The 14,928-nt window shown below is 38.0% G+C and overlaps 2 protein-coding genes across 3 annotated transcripts; one reads left to right on the top strand and one right to left on the bottom strand.

The window, feature by feature from the left end:
* Positions 1–2,063: 2,063 nt before the first annotated feature.
* Positions 2,064–6,085, top strand: LOC147854831 (uncharacterized). Of its 2 annotated transcripts, none has more exons than XM_087330917.1 (8): positions 2,064–2,172; positions 3,151–3,287; positions 3,468–3,549; positions 3,780–3,834; positions 4,136–4,244; positions 4,463–4,666; positions 4,885–4,961; positions 5,884–6,085. In XM_087330917.1, the coding sequence occupies exons 2-8, from the start codon at positions 3,165–3,167 to the stop codon at positions 5,963–5,965; spliced, it is 732 nt and encodes a 243-aa protein (XP_087187043.1). In that variant the 5' UTR covers positions 2,064–2,172; positions 3,151–3,164; the 3' UTR covers positions 5,966–6,085. The 2 variants fall into 2 exon arrangements, with proteins under 2 accessions (XP_087187043.1, XP_087187042.1); XM_087330916.1 differs by having other exon boundaries at positions 2,065–2,172; positions 3,141–3,287; positions 5,884–6,084.
* Positions 6,086–9,541: 3,456 nt separating this feature from the next.
* Positions 9,542–14,691, bottom strand: LOC147854830 (histone-lysine N-methyltransferase ATXR3-like protein). The gene is made up of 5 exons (XM_087331254.1): positions 14,057–14,691; positions 13,543–13,740; positions 11,665–11,953; positions 10,084–10,246; positions 9,542–10,000 (listed from the first exon to the last, which is right to left on the bottom strand). Exons 1-5 carry the CDS (start codon positions 14,634–14,636, stop codon positions 9,899–9,901), a joined length of 1,332 nt encoding a protein of 443 aa, XP_087187380.1. The 5' UTR covers positions 14,637–14,691; the 3' UTR covers positions 9,542–9,898.
* Positions 14,692–14,928: the final 237 nt, after the last annotated feature.

Raw genomic sequence — 14,928 nt, 5'->3', positions numbered from 1 at the left:
ACGCACTATATGAACAAGTGTCCGGGTGTGTCCAATGCCCAGGTGGCCTATCCAATTGTTTCACTAGCACTATTGGTGTAAAACAAGGTTGCCCCCTATCACCGACACCTTTTGGGATCTACATTGATGAGATCACAGATTTTATTGCTCGTAAGGGAGGCAATGGAGTAGTCCTTGGGGATATGCAGGTTTGTATCTTGCTCTATGCGGATGACATAGTTTTGCTCTCTGAATCCGAACACGACCCACAAAGGCACCTTAATGCCTTAGATGACTTTTGTGCACAACGAGGATTGGTAGTGAATCTAGGGAAAACTAAAGTCCTTATCTTCCACACATCGGCCCAAGTTAGAGCTAAGTGTCACCTAACTATCTCCCAAAGCCCAATTGAGGTGGTTGGATCATACATCTATCTCGGAGTCACTTTTAGTGCTCGCTCAGGTAAATTCTCCATGACACAGGCAACGAAGGATAGACTTACAAGAGGACATGCATCCCTCTCACTCCTAGAGAGACAATGCCACCAAGCATACTTTTAAGAGCCACGAACTAAAGGGTGGCTCTTTGACTCATTAGTGATCCCCTCCATCATGTATGCATCAACGGTTTGGGCTCTAGGATTACCATCTTTCATGTGGACGCAATTAGAGAGACCATTGGTGATGATGTTATCACACCAACTCCGAAGCAAATCGACAGTACCACATGACATTATTAGGGCTGAGTTCACGTTACCCCCAATGTTAGTAGAGGAACTTTTCCAACTTGTAGTCTTTCTTCATAGGATACATAGCCAACCACATGATAGAATATCTCATCAAGCCTTTAAGGCCTCTCGATCATTGAATGAGTTCGGCTATACTAGCTCATGGTATGGCATGATGGTGAGTTGGCTTCTTGTGAATGGTCTAGACATTAATAACCTAACTCCCCTTAGGTACAACCACACGATTGATAACACTTTAATCTCTCATGAGGACCGCAATAAAGTAATACGCCAAGACATATGGCAAATTTACACTCGGTATAAATGGATCACCCCACGAGAGCCACTCCCATCTAAAATGTTGTACTATAAGGAACACTTCATGCACTTCTCTGAGTTAGGTTTTATCATGCGGCCAAAATATCTAGATGTATTCTTACCACATGCACTAAGGGTTGTCATTGGACAACTTAGAATATCATCTCACCAACTTGAGATTTAGAATGGCCGTACTAATGGAGTCCCTAGGGAGGAAAGGATATGTAGGTTATGTCACATAGAGATAGAGGATGAGTATCACTTTACATGCAAGTGCCCAATCTACACTGAGATAAAGGGCAAAATACCAGGACATACTTGGTTCCTCTCCCACCCTCCCCAAACTATTAGATACTCTAGATATAAAGAAATTAGGCAAATACATTCTAGAGCTAAAACAACACAGAGAGAATAAGTTACAAAATGTTGACAATAATGTTGCTAATGTTCACCAACATGTAACAAATGAAGTTTTTCAGGAACAGGGGGAGCCAACAAATGTCGACACACTTGCACCACTCGGCCTTTCCCTTGATGAGGCAGAAAACCAAAGAAGAACCAGACGTCCTCGGGTGCCGAGGTTTCAAAGCAAGTCGACGTGGTGTGGAAGCAATAATGAAAATAAGGGAACATGAGCTACACCGCCTAGAAGCCATGGCTAGGGCACTCTCTACATTGGAACCACGGGTCACACCCACATCAAAACCCTTTGACCCCCGACTTCTTTTCGAGAGGCTTGGGTGGAAATAAAATTAGGATTAGTGTAAAGTCACTTCCTTTATCGAGTATACCAATATACCACGTATTGTACACTACTAGAACTCTTTTAGCTTAAGTTCTATATTTACTTTATTTTAGTTTAGTTATGATGACCGGGTAAATACTCATTTTGTTGTAAACCAATTGTCTCATGGGCCAAATTTGGCCGTAAAAGATTGTCTCATGGGCCAAATTTGGCCGTAGAAGACGTTAGTATATCTTTCTTTCTCTCATGTGTGTGTGTGTCTATACCCTACGCCTTTTTCTTCTTCTTCTTCTTCTTCTTCGTCTTACCCTTTCACAGACTCAACGGTAAACGGCCTGTCTCCCTCGCCCTCCAAACAACTCAACAACAATCGCCACAACAGAAAGACAAGGAAAGGATCAAGGTATCTCTCTCTCTCTCTCTCTCACACACACACACACACACACACACAGGCTTGATGAGGATTTCATATCCTCTTCCATGCCTCCTTGCTACCACTATATTTTCATGCTTTGGTTCGTTTCTTGGTTGGCCTGTTGAGGATTTCACAAGCCCTCCATTGGTTTGGTTCGACCTTCTATCGCTGGCGAATTACTCAAATTTGCCCTCCCCAGGGATGTTATGTGGTTTTTTGTTGTTGTACGATGCTCATCCACATCATATCTGATACACATATTCCGTTATATATATATCGTCCTCAGCGTTCGTAGTCATCATCCTCATAGGTCATATCAGATAAATTTGATGAATCAATCGATTGATTCGATTATCATCTTAGTAATTGAGTTCGTAATAGATAGACATATAGATATGTGGTAGATTTCTCATCATCCTCAAAGGTCATATCAGGTAAATAGATGAATCAATTGATTGATTGATTCGATTATCATCTTAGGAATTCAAATATGATTGATGGATGACACCCAAAGTGAACATCTTCACGTGGAGTGGATCACTGACTCTCCTCGATGATCAAGAAAGAAAACATTGTAGTAGACATATCCAAATTAAAGAGCTTTGTTAATTATTCTTGCTCCTTAGCTTGCTTGCTAAGAGGTTCTTGATGATATATTAATCTCGTCCTTCTAAGAAGACTAGATGCATTAGCTCATCATAATGTGTGTGTGAAACTTTTGGAAATTTCAGAGAGATCCTTCGAGACAAAGTAAACTTATGCTCATAGTAGGACTTCATGCTTGGTCATTAGGAAGAAACATGAACAGTACATCACAGGCCAAGATGTTCTAGCTTCATTAGTCAATTCTTTGAATTCATAAACTTCTTTCAGGCTATTGTGCATGTACTCATAATTTCCATCTCTAATTCTGTCCCCTTTTGGCTGTACTATGTAATATCATATTTCTCTTATAGCATCTTGCAGATCCATACATCAAAATGATTGCTCCAGGGAAAAAACCCAAAGATGAAATTATTGGAGGACAAGACTTCTCGAGGGTCAGGCGATTTGATGATGATGCCAGAAAATCACGAATCTTTGCCCCGAATGCAGCAATCGCTGTAAGAACCTAATGACAATCTTACGTGATGGCGTTCATGTAGCAATGATTATTAAATAACACTTTTGTCATTTGTAAAGATTAAACTCAAGTTGAAGACTGGCTAGTCGATCAGCTAGTTCTTGTTGCAAAGTAAATGTCACATTGTGCATTCTTGTGTTCTTTGCTCCATGTTTTGAAGATTGATGTGGACAAGCTAGAAGAACAAGTAAAGGCGAAGGAAAAGAAAAAACATCTAGAAAAAATTCTGGCCGAGGAAGAGGGTATATATCAAACTTACAATGACACATCTTTGCTTATAATGTTGCAACATATTGGACCTTAGGTTTTTCCTTTAAAGTGAACGGAGCTCTGCATATTGTATATTCTCCGTTATATTTCTTGAATTAAAATTTCCACTTCATTGTGGTTCGAAATAGACTAGAATTGTTAGAAAGAAACACAAAAATGTCAACATTGTCATGCAGTTAAGTGTCATATTTCGTAAATGCAGAAAAACGGCAAGCTTTGGAAAAGGAAAACTGGCTCAGAGCAGACGAGGAACTAAGGTGATGGCTCTAAATGCTTTATAAAGGCCCAAATTGAGTAGAAGAACAAAAAAAGCAATCACTGGTATATGCAGATAATATCTGCTATATTGTGTGATGTGGTCAATAGTCGTTGTATGTATTATGAAAACCTTCCACTTCATGTTGTGCAGCAAACTATCTTAAATGGTATGAAGATTCTTGCTTGAGATGCACATACATTCGTACAGTTTGCATGTATTTGGGAACCTTTTAGTGATGTCAACTGATTCAGATCAGAAAGAAAGTAGAATGTCTGCCTGAGATGTGAATGGTATTGCAGGAAAGAAAGAGTTCAAGCAAGGTCTGCCTTGGAGAAGTGCTGGTTGAAGCAGGACGAAGAGTTTAAACAACGATGGAAACACGAAATTTGTGAGCTGAACCCTGAGAAGGTATGCTCACATGCTGCTGTTAATATAAGATTCAATGATTTCTTATCTTGCCTAGAAGTGCTCATTTGTTGGCTTGATTGCCTCAATTAGCATACCTAGCCGAGTTTATCTGTATGTAGATTTTATATCCATGTATCCATTCATGTTCAATTTTGCAATAACTGAAATACTCCTGAAATTGCCTTTGAATTCAATGTGAACATTTCCAAATTTGAAAGGTTGGAGTTATGCCTACAAAAAGATACCAGTTTCAAGATGGTGAGGTTGTTAGGGAAGCTGATGTTGTCCGAAGGATTTCTGAAGCATGGCGTGAACAAATCGAAGAACATAACTTACGGATGCGTATGGAACAAGAAGAAAAAGAAAAGAATAATTTGGAGCTAGAGATTGCAAGAAAGAATTGGGAGAGATCAGAAGAAGAGGTATTAAAGCATATATTACATTTGAATGTTTTCGCTATCACATCTGACTCTCTATTACCTCTTCGAGCTACACTAGAAAACCATGTTTCACATTACATGAAGCGACAGTTGATGTTTTGTCATCCCATTACACGGGAAAACGCTAACCATGCTGCACCATTATTGTAAGCATTTAATTGACTATGAATTACTAACATAAATAGCCATGACATCAACAGATTGCGAAGAAATTATTCAATTCAAATGTCGAATTGGCCAACGAGTACTTACGCCTTTCCAAGGAGAAAACTGCAAGGTAATTTGTTCCAACTCCAAGCAACAGCCATATCTTGTTTTTAGGGTAACTATGTCCGCATGTGCACGGATGCTCTTTGCCTCTTCCATTCCCAAAAACATTCACTATAAGTGCCTGATTGACATTGTTTAAAACAAGTCAATGAAGACAAAGCTAATCACTATCAATAGCTTAGGGAGAGGAATTGATGATCTATAGGTTAAATAAAGAGGTCAACAATAGAGTAGCTGGGAACCCGCACCAAATACATTCAAATCTAGGCATAAATATTGTTGAAAACTAATATTTTAGTTTGACAAGGAATTTTGACATTTTAGGTGACATGTTGTTGGTCTTGGTCTAGATGAGGAGCCTGACCATTTGGTCTAGATGAATTATTATTATAGGTGTGCATGACACAGAGCATATATAAAAATCTAGATGAGGAAAGGGCTATTGTTGTTGGAAGAAGAGAAAAAACTTATTTTCAAGCGATGTCAAGCAATAACATAACCTTAGCCTTATCAACTCAAGATGGAAATTGTGTCCATTTGAAGTCTACATTGACATGGTAATCTTGTTATACTAGAGGGATGGACAACCACATCCTATGTTTTAGCTTCCGATGGTGAGGACTTGGGTTTTTGTTCATAAATGCGAGGAGCTCTTTGCAATCCATTGTTGCCACTCGTGATCCAATCATATGTGATTTGATCGGAGGGAGGATAAGAAAATGTGCACACCAAGAAGATAAGGAAACTTATAATGATTGGGAAAATTAGTTCAGGTGTATGGTATAGATTGTCATTTTATAGAATCTAGGTGGAGCCTCAATCATTATGGATCCGAATGTATTGAATAAAGATTATAGGTTGTGAATAATTCATCATGTTTTACCCAAATTATTTATTTAATTTGAGAGTGAGTTCTTGAAATTATCCAGAGAGAGAAGAATACATAATGAAGAGCATCTATACTCGATTTCCAAAGAGTATTTTGAGCAGTTTGAAACAAGAAGCCGTTAATTTTGTAGAAGAAAATCCAAATCGTGATGCTTTCATTGTCATATTGAGTCATATTTGCTCAACACCAAAGAAATACAATGTTATGAATGTAGTTTATGTTTTTCACAAGTTCGAAGACTAATACATTGATTGGTCTAATGATGATTTAGGCATAAGACTGGAGTTTCTTTTGTGTTGCTTATATAGGCAATAATCGCCAATGTTAGTTTGGATTATAGAGGAGTTGGGCCATGTGGAACTCTTAGAATGGTGTTATGATGTTTCTAAAAGATAACTAATCTCTTGGAAGAAAAGTAAAATGCTCCTTAAATGAGGCTAGATAGTGGGGTGCATTGAAAGATATAATATGATGATCATCAACTTTAAATTGATATTTAACATCAATACAGGAAAATAATAACAAATATATCAATGTATGACAAACAAAAATGATCCAAGATTCTCCACTTATTTGATTATATCTCAAAAATATACAATCGAGGAGCAGTTTGTAGTATGTACCCCAATGCGTTGTCATTGCCTAGGTCTGCATTGGTTTCTTTCATTTGTTCTACTTCTTGTGCTTTTGACTACTTGATTATTGTCTATGCCTAATAATTTAGAGGGCTACACGAGGGTAGAAAATCCATTTGATTATTCCAATCTAGGGAGTTGAATTGAGTGAGAAGAACCTTGTGAAGTTGTTGGGTACTCGAATTGTTTGTAGAGATGGAGGGATTTTATTATCATCCTCCGAGATCAAATGACTTATGGGACCATCTAACCCTCATACCATGACTTTTTTTGTGTGGAAGAAAGTAGAGAAAAGGTATACAAAATGCACCAAACACCAAATAAGCTTAGTTATAATCAATTCCATCTACTTATGGCTAGTTAGAATGCCAAACTTCACCATGGAAAGGAGGCCTATTTTTTGAATATAGAAGCAACCAAATGAGAAGCGAGAATATGTCAAAATAATCCAAACATGTTGACTGTGGATTTAACTAATGAAGTCCCTCAACTAGTTGGAACAATAAGTCTTTAGTTCTCCCACGATTGCCTAAAGTTGCTAAGCTAAATGTCCATACCGAACCTACCTCTAATCATTGTTGAGTCCCTACCCATGTTGGATGGTTGATATAAACAAATGAACAATAATATGACCACATCATAACCAAGTAGTCACCTTCAAACACTTACCCTTGGCCTTTCTACCCACTTTTTTTCCTATAAATCTATTGGTTTGTCCACATAATGTGGATTGGGGACTTGTTGCTGAGGTTGTACAAATATTTAGCTAATACGAAAAGATTATAGAGAAATTGTCTACTAAGCTTGGGCCTCTTTTCCTATAGTGGGTGATCTATTCAATCTTAGTAATTTTTTGAACAAATGTGAGGGCATTTCTCTATGAGGTGGTGATAATATATCAATTCACACATTGCCCATATTTTCTTCTAATATATGTTCTTGTTTGGAATACATTATTGTGGGAACTTGGTCATTTGTATGCAATACATTCATTGGTATATTTATCTAACTGCGCTGTTTATTATACCATCTAGTTAGTGCCAATGATTCTGCAAAGTTTTTTTCTTTTACTAGAGAGATTCCCTATTTGGATACATGTTGCAGAAACAAACTGCATTTTGTGTTGTATTACACAATCAGTCTTATCAGCAATAATGCTTTCCTTTGACTACCTGACCAATTTACTTGCTATTTATGCATCATAATGGACAAAAATGAGGCCTTCTAATGCTCTCATTGAGAATGTATGTACACACCTCTAACAGGGTGGGGAAGACCATGGCTGGCTGTTCAACTTTTGCTCCCATTGTGGCAACTTTCTACTTCCATCATTGATAAGGTTTCCTTCTAGGCCAGTCTTGGTTGGAAATTCCTATTAGTTTGTGCAAGGTCTTCTACGCATGTTTTTGGGCGAGCTTTTCTTCGACACTTTTTAGGGTTTACACATGCATGATCATTTCAACCTACATGCTCATTGTTCACAAAAGTAAGATGGGCAGGAATTGAGCATTGCAAATACATAGATCAATATTCAAACATTAGAAATATGTAGATAAAGACCATCGCATTGTCAACTTGCATGATGTTTTGTGCCTTTATCATTTACACAATGTCCCAAACATTGTAATATCGAAACATTTAAGTCTCAAAATGCTCCAAATTTGGTGAACCAAAACTTAATACGCGTGACAACTAGCATAAAATTTGTGTTCCACACACTGTCTTGAAATATCTTTGGGCATTTGTTATATAAACAACCATAAAGACAAAAACAAATTACAAAAATCACGGAAAATACATGAACAAGATGAGAAAAAGACTTGCGGTCTCTAGTACTTTCTTTTAGTTTGTCCTTATAAATCAGCACAAAAAAATCATGAATCGAGAAATACCAAGCGATATACATTTTCCTCAGTAAAATAAACACAACAATCAAAAGACCCTAACAGAACAAGAAAAATGAGAAACGAGAAATGAGAAACGATTTTGTTCATACAAGTTAACTTCAATTTCATGTGAAGTTCTTCACGTTTGAGCTCGCACTCCCTATTAAGATCACTTTGTGGATAGTTCATCTGTTTACATTTTTTAGGCAGTTTTTATCTGATGTCCCACCTCAAATTCCCTCTACATTTTTTCTTGAATGGCCTGCCTGTAAACCTGCTCAATACCTTCATGCCACCTGACATATCCCAAAACGCACTCACCAAGAAATAAATACTCACAATTAAAATAAGGCCTCTAGAATTGAATACCGTTGTAGCACTTTCTTGATTTTAAAAAGTACAATTATCCACGGACTTCACTTTTTAAACTTCCTCAGATGCTTTCTTCACATCATAGCATGTGCTGAACTTCCCTTCATTGCAGACATTGGTACCACCACTTCATAGCTTTTTTTCCTAAATAATGTATACGGCTAAATCTCCTAGGCATGGTCACCACTATACAAATCATTTTCCAGACCAGATGAAAAACCCTATTAACAAATTCTGATTTAGATCAATCTATACATAATTCCATTCTCTTGTATAGCACAAACTTAATTTTCATGCTTTCAGGTCTTTATGTCGTGGAGCTAGCATAGGACGTACATTTCCATTGTCCATTGCCATTTCTCCGAATGGCAAACAGTAGCGTAGCTTAGTTAAGATTCGGAACTCGAAAATCAATCTTAAGCTACCAAGCATCAAAATACTTGTCCCAAGTTACTTACTCTCTCCACCCTATTTTTCATATGCCATTTTACAATATAAAGAGTGTTCACATGCTCTTCCACACTAAGCCCCATTTCATGAAATGAACCTTTTTAACCAATACATCACGCACGAGCATCTAACTTTTTTAATTTCTTATACTTGAGGTGAACAAAAACTTTAATTATCTTTTTTATAAACACTTTGTTAAAGATTTTGAGCAAGTGTCAAGGTTCTCACATGCAATTCTCACAATGAAAGCTGTCTTATAGAGACGCAAAATAGTCACCATATTTATAGAGCAGATAATCTCTCCCCTGCAATTCTCCTTTGCATCTCAAAACAACAATGTTTCTAACAATACAGATATTAAACTTCACATTTGTATAGATATTCTAAGAACAATTCGTTAGTTTGGATGCACATATAAATGAATGGAATTTGCCCTCTCCATCTCGGTTCGCAAATCAAACCGGAGCCACCATGGGAATCCAAAGAAGAAAACCAGCTTCAGGCCATCAAAGAGTTATTGGAAAAAACTTACCATAATGGCAACTCTTCTATTTGACAACTACTTGACAGAGACTATGAAAAGAAGTACAAAACATAGGGCCTTTTCTGCATCTAAAAACAGACATTCTGGAGCTCTTTATTTGTCTTAGTGCCCATTCTCAGTTGTCACAACTATAAAGCGAAAGAAAACTAGCACCAAAAATTCCATACCTCATCTCCTCTTTTCAGCTTCTTTTAGTCTCTTTATTAATTCGACCTTGTCAACATTTGCGAATGTATCCTGTACATCTTCATATAAACCATCCCATTTTTCCTGGAAAAAGAAACATGACATTATAAAACTCCAGTAAAAATTAACATATGAATATATGTGTTTCACTCTCCACTAGAACGCACCTTGAATTCTTCAAACCAATCTTCTTCATAATCAGCCCTCATTGTAAAACTCCCAAGTATTGGACGATACCACTCCTTACCATAGGTAACCTTATCCATTACTTGCTCTACTTTCATAACCTCCCAGGGCCGGAGTCCCGGAATCACTTGTGCCAGTTTTTTCCTGCAAAAGGAAACAAATACATCACATAAAGATAATCTTCTGAAAAAACTATAGTTTTATGGGTTCTCACTTATTTATCCTACATAAATTCAGAAAGCCCTAGGGTGGATCAAATGTTTCAATTTGGAAACTCAAGACTAGAGCAGTACAAACTACCCAATCATGACAGGCATAGGATCTATCAACAGTTACGCAGTTTTAGCTCCGGGAAGATGAAAGTGCGTTAAAAAAAAGCATGTCTTCAAAGCCATTTCGAGCATAAATAGCATGACAAATAAAATGGAAATTTTTATTTAGACAGATGTGATTACTGCTGGAAGTTGCATAGAGATATTGCATCTTAAAATGTTGTCTCATCTTTGTGAACAACAAACCAAAATCAATATAAGTAAAACAGTGAATTGCCAATCAAATTAATGACAAAGGTTTCATCATTAATCCAGAAACTAAATTCCGTTACACAATGCAGTTGTTTATGTTCATTAGCTATGCATAGCATCATGATTCATACGTTTCATAATTTTGCAAAGATTCGTACAAACTAAAAGTTCAATACTGTAATTTTCCTTTCACAATCTGATAAAGTTGCCCATAAATCACAGGATGTTTTGTCCATATCTCATATAGCAAGAAAATTCAAAAAACACCACTTTTTCCTCTTTTTGATGATGAAAGTCTTGGAAGCCTTATCAATATACAAGTCTGAACCACAAGTTAAGAATTTATGCGTTACATAAAATCAAATTTGTGCCATATCCAGATCCCCAAAGTTTGTTGAATCAATTGATTGCTCACCAACCTCTTTTATTAAGAACGTACTAGAGAACTGTGGAGGATAAACAATTGGAAAGAGTTAGGTGCCAAGAAACATGGAATAGGAACGGTATGCAAGCACATAGAGAAAGTAAAGATCCTAAAGAAAGGTCAAGGTTTTGGGTTTTGGGTTTTGGGTTTTGGGGTCAAGACCCTTTAAAGTTAACAGTTCAATAGTACCGGGATCAGAGTGGTACATAGTTGTGAGATTTGCATGTCTAAAAATTGATTGCATGTCTACAAAATTGGAAGTATAGATATACCTTCAAAGGAACAAGAGTCAAAAGGACTTTGGGTTAAGACCCATTTTAGGATAACAGCTTATTACTGCATGAATCAAAGTGGTATTTAGTTGTGAGATTTGCATGTCTACTAAATTGGAAGTATAGATATATTTTCAAATGCATAAGAATAAAACTTGAATTGAAGATCAAGAATAAACCAAGATAATGATGTTTATGAGTTTAAGACCAAACCAAGTGGCAGGAACATATTGCCATAATGAACACAACAAGGACATTCAGGTTTTTCAAATGTGAATACGGTCGTGATTTGTGAACCTGATTACAGCATAAAGAATTGGCATAGGAGAAGCTTTTACTAACCGTAATCGATATGGAATAAACTTGTCGGGCATATATTTGTGGTATTTTTCGAGAATTGTTGTGAGCTCTGACCCACCAGCCCAAAGAAAGAGACTATGGCTTGGAGCAAGTTCACCTGGCCAAGCTCCATTATTCATCCTTAGCACAGCCCTTTCCCTCTCCTTCTTCTCGAGTGCTTCAGCTTGTAGTTGCGGGTAACTTTTTTTCTCATGTCCTTTTCTAGGAGTCGATAGTGGAATTCCACGTGTGATTTTGTGTAGGAAATCTGCTCCAGCTGTAGCCATTTTCACTGCAAAATAGAACATGGACATGGTTATATGAAAATCTCGATTACACATTTCCAATATAGCAATTTGAAGACAGTATGTTTCAGATCAAGTTGCACAGCCTTAAACAAGGATCGTCATTCTGAATATTTTCCATACAACATTCTCTCTTTACACACACATGCACCTAAATATGGCATAACTACAGTATTCAAGGTTATAGTACACCTGTTACTAGCTGCTCCTATGCACTACATCGTCTATCATTTATTTTTTCTATACTCTAAACTATGGAATTTAACATCCAAGTAGCTGGTTGATGGAAAAGAGTTTTTAGAACATGTCCAACCCATACAATTGCAGTTTCCTACATGTTTATGAGAGATATTTGGATAACAAACTGCCTTATCCTTAAATCATATAAAATAGAGGAATAATCTTATGCAGAAAAAGTTGGCCAGGTATGAAAAGACAATCTTGAGAATGTTTTCGATAGATATCCTCCATAAGTGGTAAATAGTCCAACCAATTGCTAATTTGCAACATGCATATTGGTCCCAAGTTATACATTTGGGCATAGTATGATGCATTCACACCTCAAGCCATATTGAAGAGAAGCAACGATTATCATGAAACTGAATTCCACGTATTAAAGGCAAGAACATTTTTATTCTGGGTGCAAAACAATAGAGCACAGCAAGTACACACAGTGCCTCTCCGTGTACTCCCATATTTCATTACTAGTAAATCAAGAATTACAACATCTTTGACAAGTTAGTTTTGAACCAGCACAATGCATGGATGAGCATTAATGCATAAAGGATGTAGATGAATAACCTATTGAAACCCAAAATTCATAAAAGCTGAGATCTCAACAATTCAAATGTTGAGGGTGAGTTCGTGATTTCCAAACACTCTATAGCAACGATCTTCATACATGTGATGAAATAATTTTAGAGATGTTTTACAGCATGAAGTGCATAATTAGTACACATGGGGGGAGTATGGTGATTGGAAATCATATCTGAACCTGGTTGGTGCAGTGAAACAAGACAATGATGAAGTACACACAAAATGTTCCTTGCTTTCAATATCTCTTTCATATTGTTTGTAAAATCTTTCGGCTCTATATATGCAACAAGCTTGTCCTGCTTTAATCTCAGGTTAGTGGGAGAGGAATATACAGCTCTTCCTTTCTCTCTCTTTAATTGCTCTATTGACGTCTTTTAAGAGGCCAGACCAGAGCAGTCTCCAGCATTAATGACCAAGAACATATACCAGTAGCATATCAAAAAATCAGTTAAAAGTGATATGTGAGGCGTACGGTGTAGATGGAGTTCCGACGCCAGACAAAAGAAAAGGTTTCATGCAACTCAATAAGGGTGAGAAAATGCAATATGAATGCATGATTAGGTATCAAGACTACAATAGTAGCACTCTTTAAATAATAACTCCCTTTTTGCATTTTCCTTCAGGAAATGCTTTCTGACTCTTGATTTTACACCAACAGAATCATTACTTGTGTAACTTACAATGTGGCACGTGGAATGTTTGTAAAAACTCATCTGATGCACATGCAGTGGATTGCTTCACATAACTAAACATAACTTACTATCAGGTGTATCGACACATTGTTCGAGACCATAGACCATGTGGATCGGGGCCCACTCATCCATATCATCTCCCCATATGAAGGTATTTCTGTCCACAATGCCAGCAGCCCATGCAGTTTTGAGGTTAACAAGCTCCATTGGACCCCTTGATCTACCTAGACGGTCCTTGTAGTACCACCCGCCCGATCTCATCACAACTGCATAATAACCAAACAGGGTCTGACATATGTTACTGTTTCTAAAAGTAAAGCATCCAGTTACAGACATGTACACACATCCACAAGGGCATGCATACATAGGTAAAAAAAACAAGAATTCATATGTATATGTCATCACTACATTTTCTTGTTCCATATCTACATAATCTATTATAGATAGGAATCAGAAAAGGTTCCTATATAGTGACTTACAGTCAGAATTCATATGTATATGTCATCACTAGATTCTCTTGTTCCATATCTACATAATCTATTATAGATAAGAATAGGAAAAGGTTCCTATATAGTGACTTACAGTCCGCATAGCGCTTGTCTAGCCACTTATAACCAAGCATTTGCTGGATGTCATTGGGCTTCTCGGGTGGGTATGGACGCTGCCGGTATCCCCAAAGGCCGAAATGGAATTGCTTGAAGAAGTCCCAGAATGTGTCGCTGGCGTCCGCCTGGCTGGTGATGGCTTTGCGAGGCATGGGCATTCCATTGGGGCCCGGGACGTGGGGGAGGCTCTGCCAAAGTTTCTCATCTTCCTTGCGGTACGGCCGGCTGTTTTGTGCGATGACCTCGTCGTTGTGTTTGCGCCGGAGCTCGCGGCAGCGCACGAGGAACTGGAAGAAGCTGTCGGGGTTCGCAATCCCGGCTTTGAACTGCTGGAACCGCTCCAGCTGCTTGGGGGTGGGGGGAGGGGCGCGTTTGCGGGACCAGTAGCCAGGGTGCTTCATCTCCTCCTCCACGCCTGGGAACTTGGTGTAGTCGGGGCGGAGCCGCAGCTCGAGCTGGAACCGCTGCAGGCGCTCCTTCCATGAGGGGCCACGGGGTCTCCTGGCAACGATGCCCTTCTTCTTCTTCTTCGGCTGTGACTTGAAAGGCCACCACATCCTCTCTCTCTCTCTCTCTCTCTGTTCCTCCTCCTCCTCCTCTGTTTCCTCTGTTTCCTCTGTTCCTTCTCCTCCTCCTTCCTCCTCTGTTCCCCCTGCCTTTCTCTATCTATCTAATCTATCTATCTCTATCCTGCCCCTGCCCCCAAAACCCAATCCAATTCCAAAACCTTCTTTGCTCTTTCCTTTCCTTTGTATGTATGTATATGTATATATGTATGTATATGTATGTATGTACGTATGTATATGTATGTATGTATGTATGTATGTATGTATGTATGTATGTATGTAT

Source organism: Azolla caroliniana, unplaced genomic scaffold (genome assembly GCF_043228905.1).
Source record: "Azolla caroliniana isolate FFs.n. ecotype wild unplaced genomic scaffold, voAzoCaro1.0.p SCAF_15, whole genome shotgun sequence".
Lineage (NCBI taxonomy): Eukaryota > Viridiplantae > Streptophyta > Polypodiopsida > Salviniales > Salviniaceae > Azolla > Azolla caroliniana.
The sequence above is the reverse complement of the archived record's forward strand: the minus strand, read 5'-3'. Positions and strand labels throughout refer to the sequence as shown.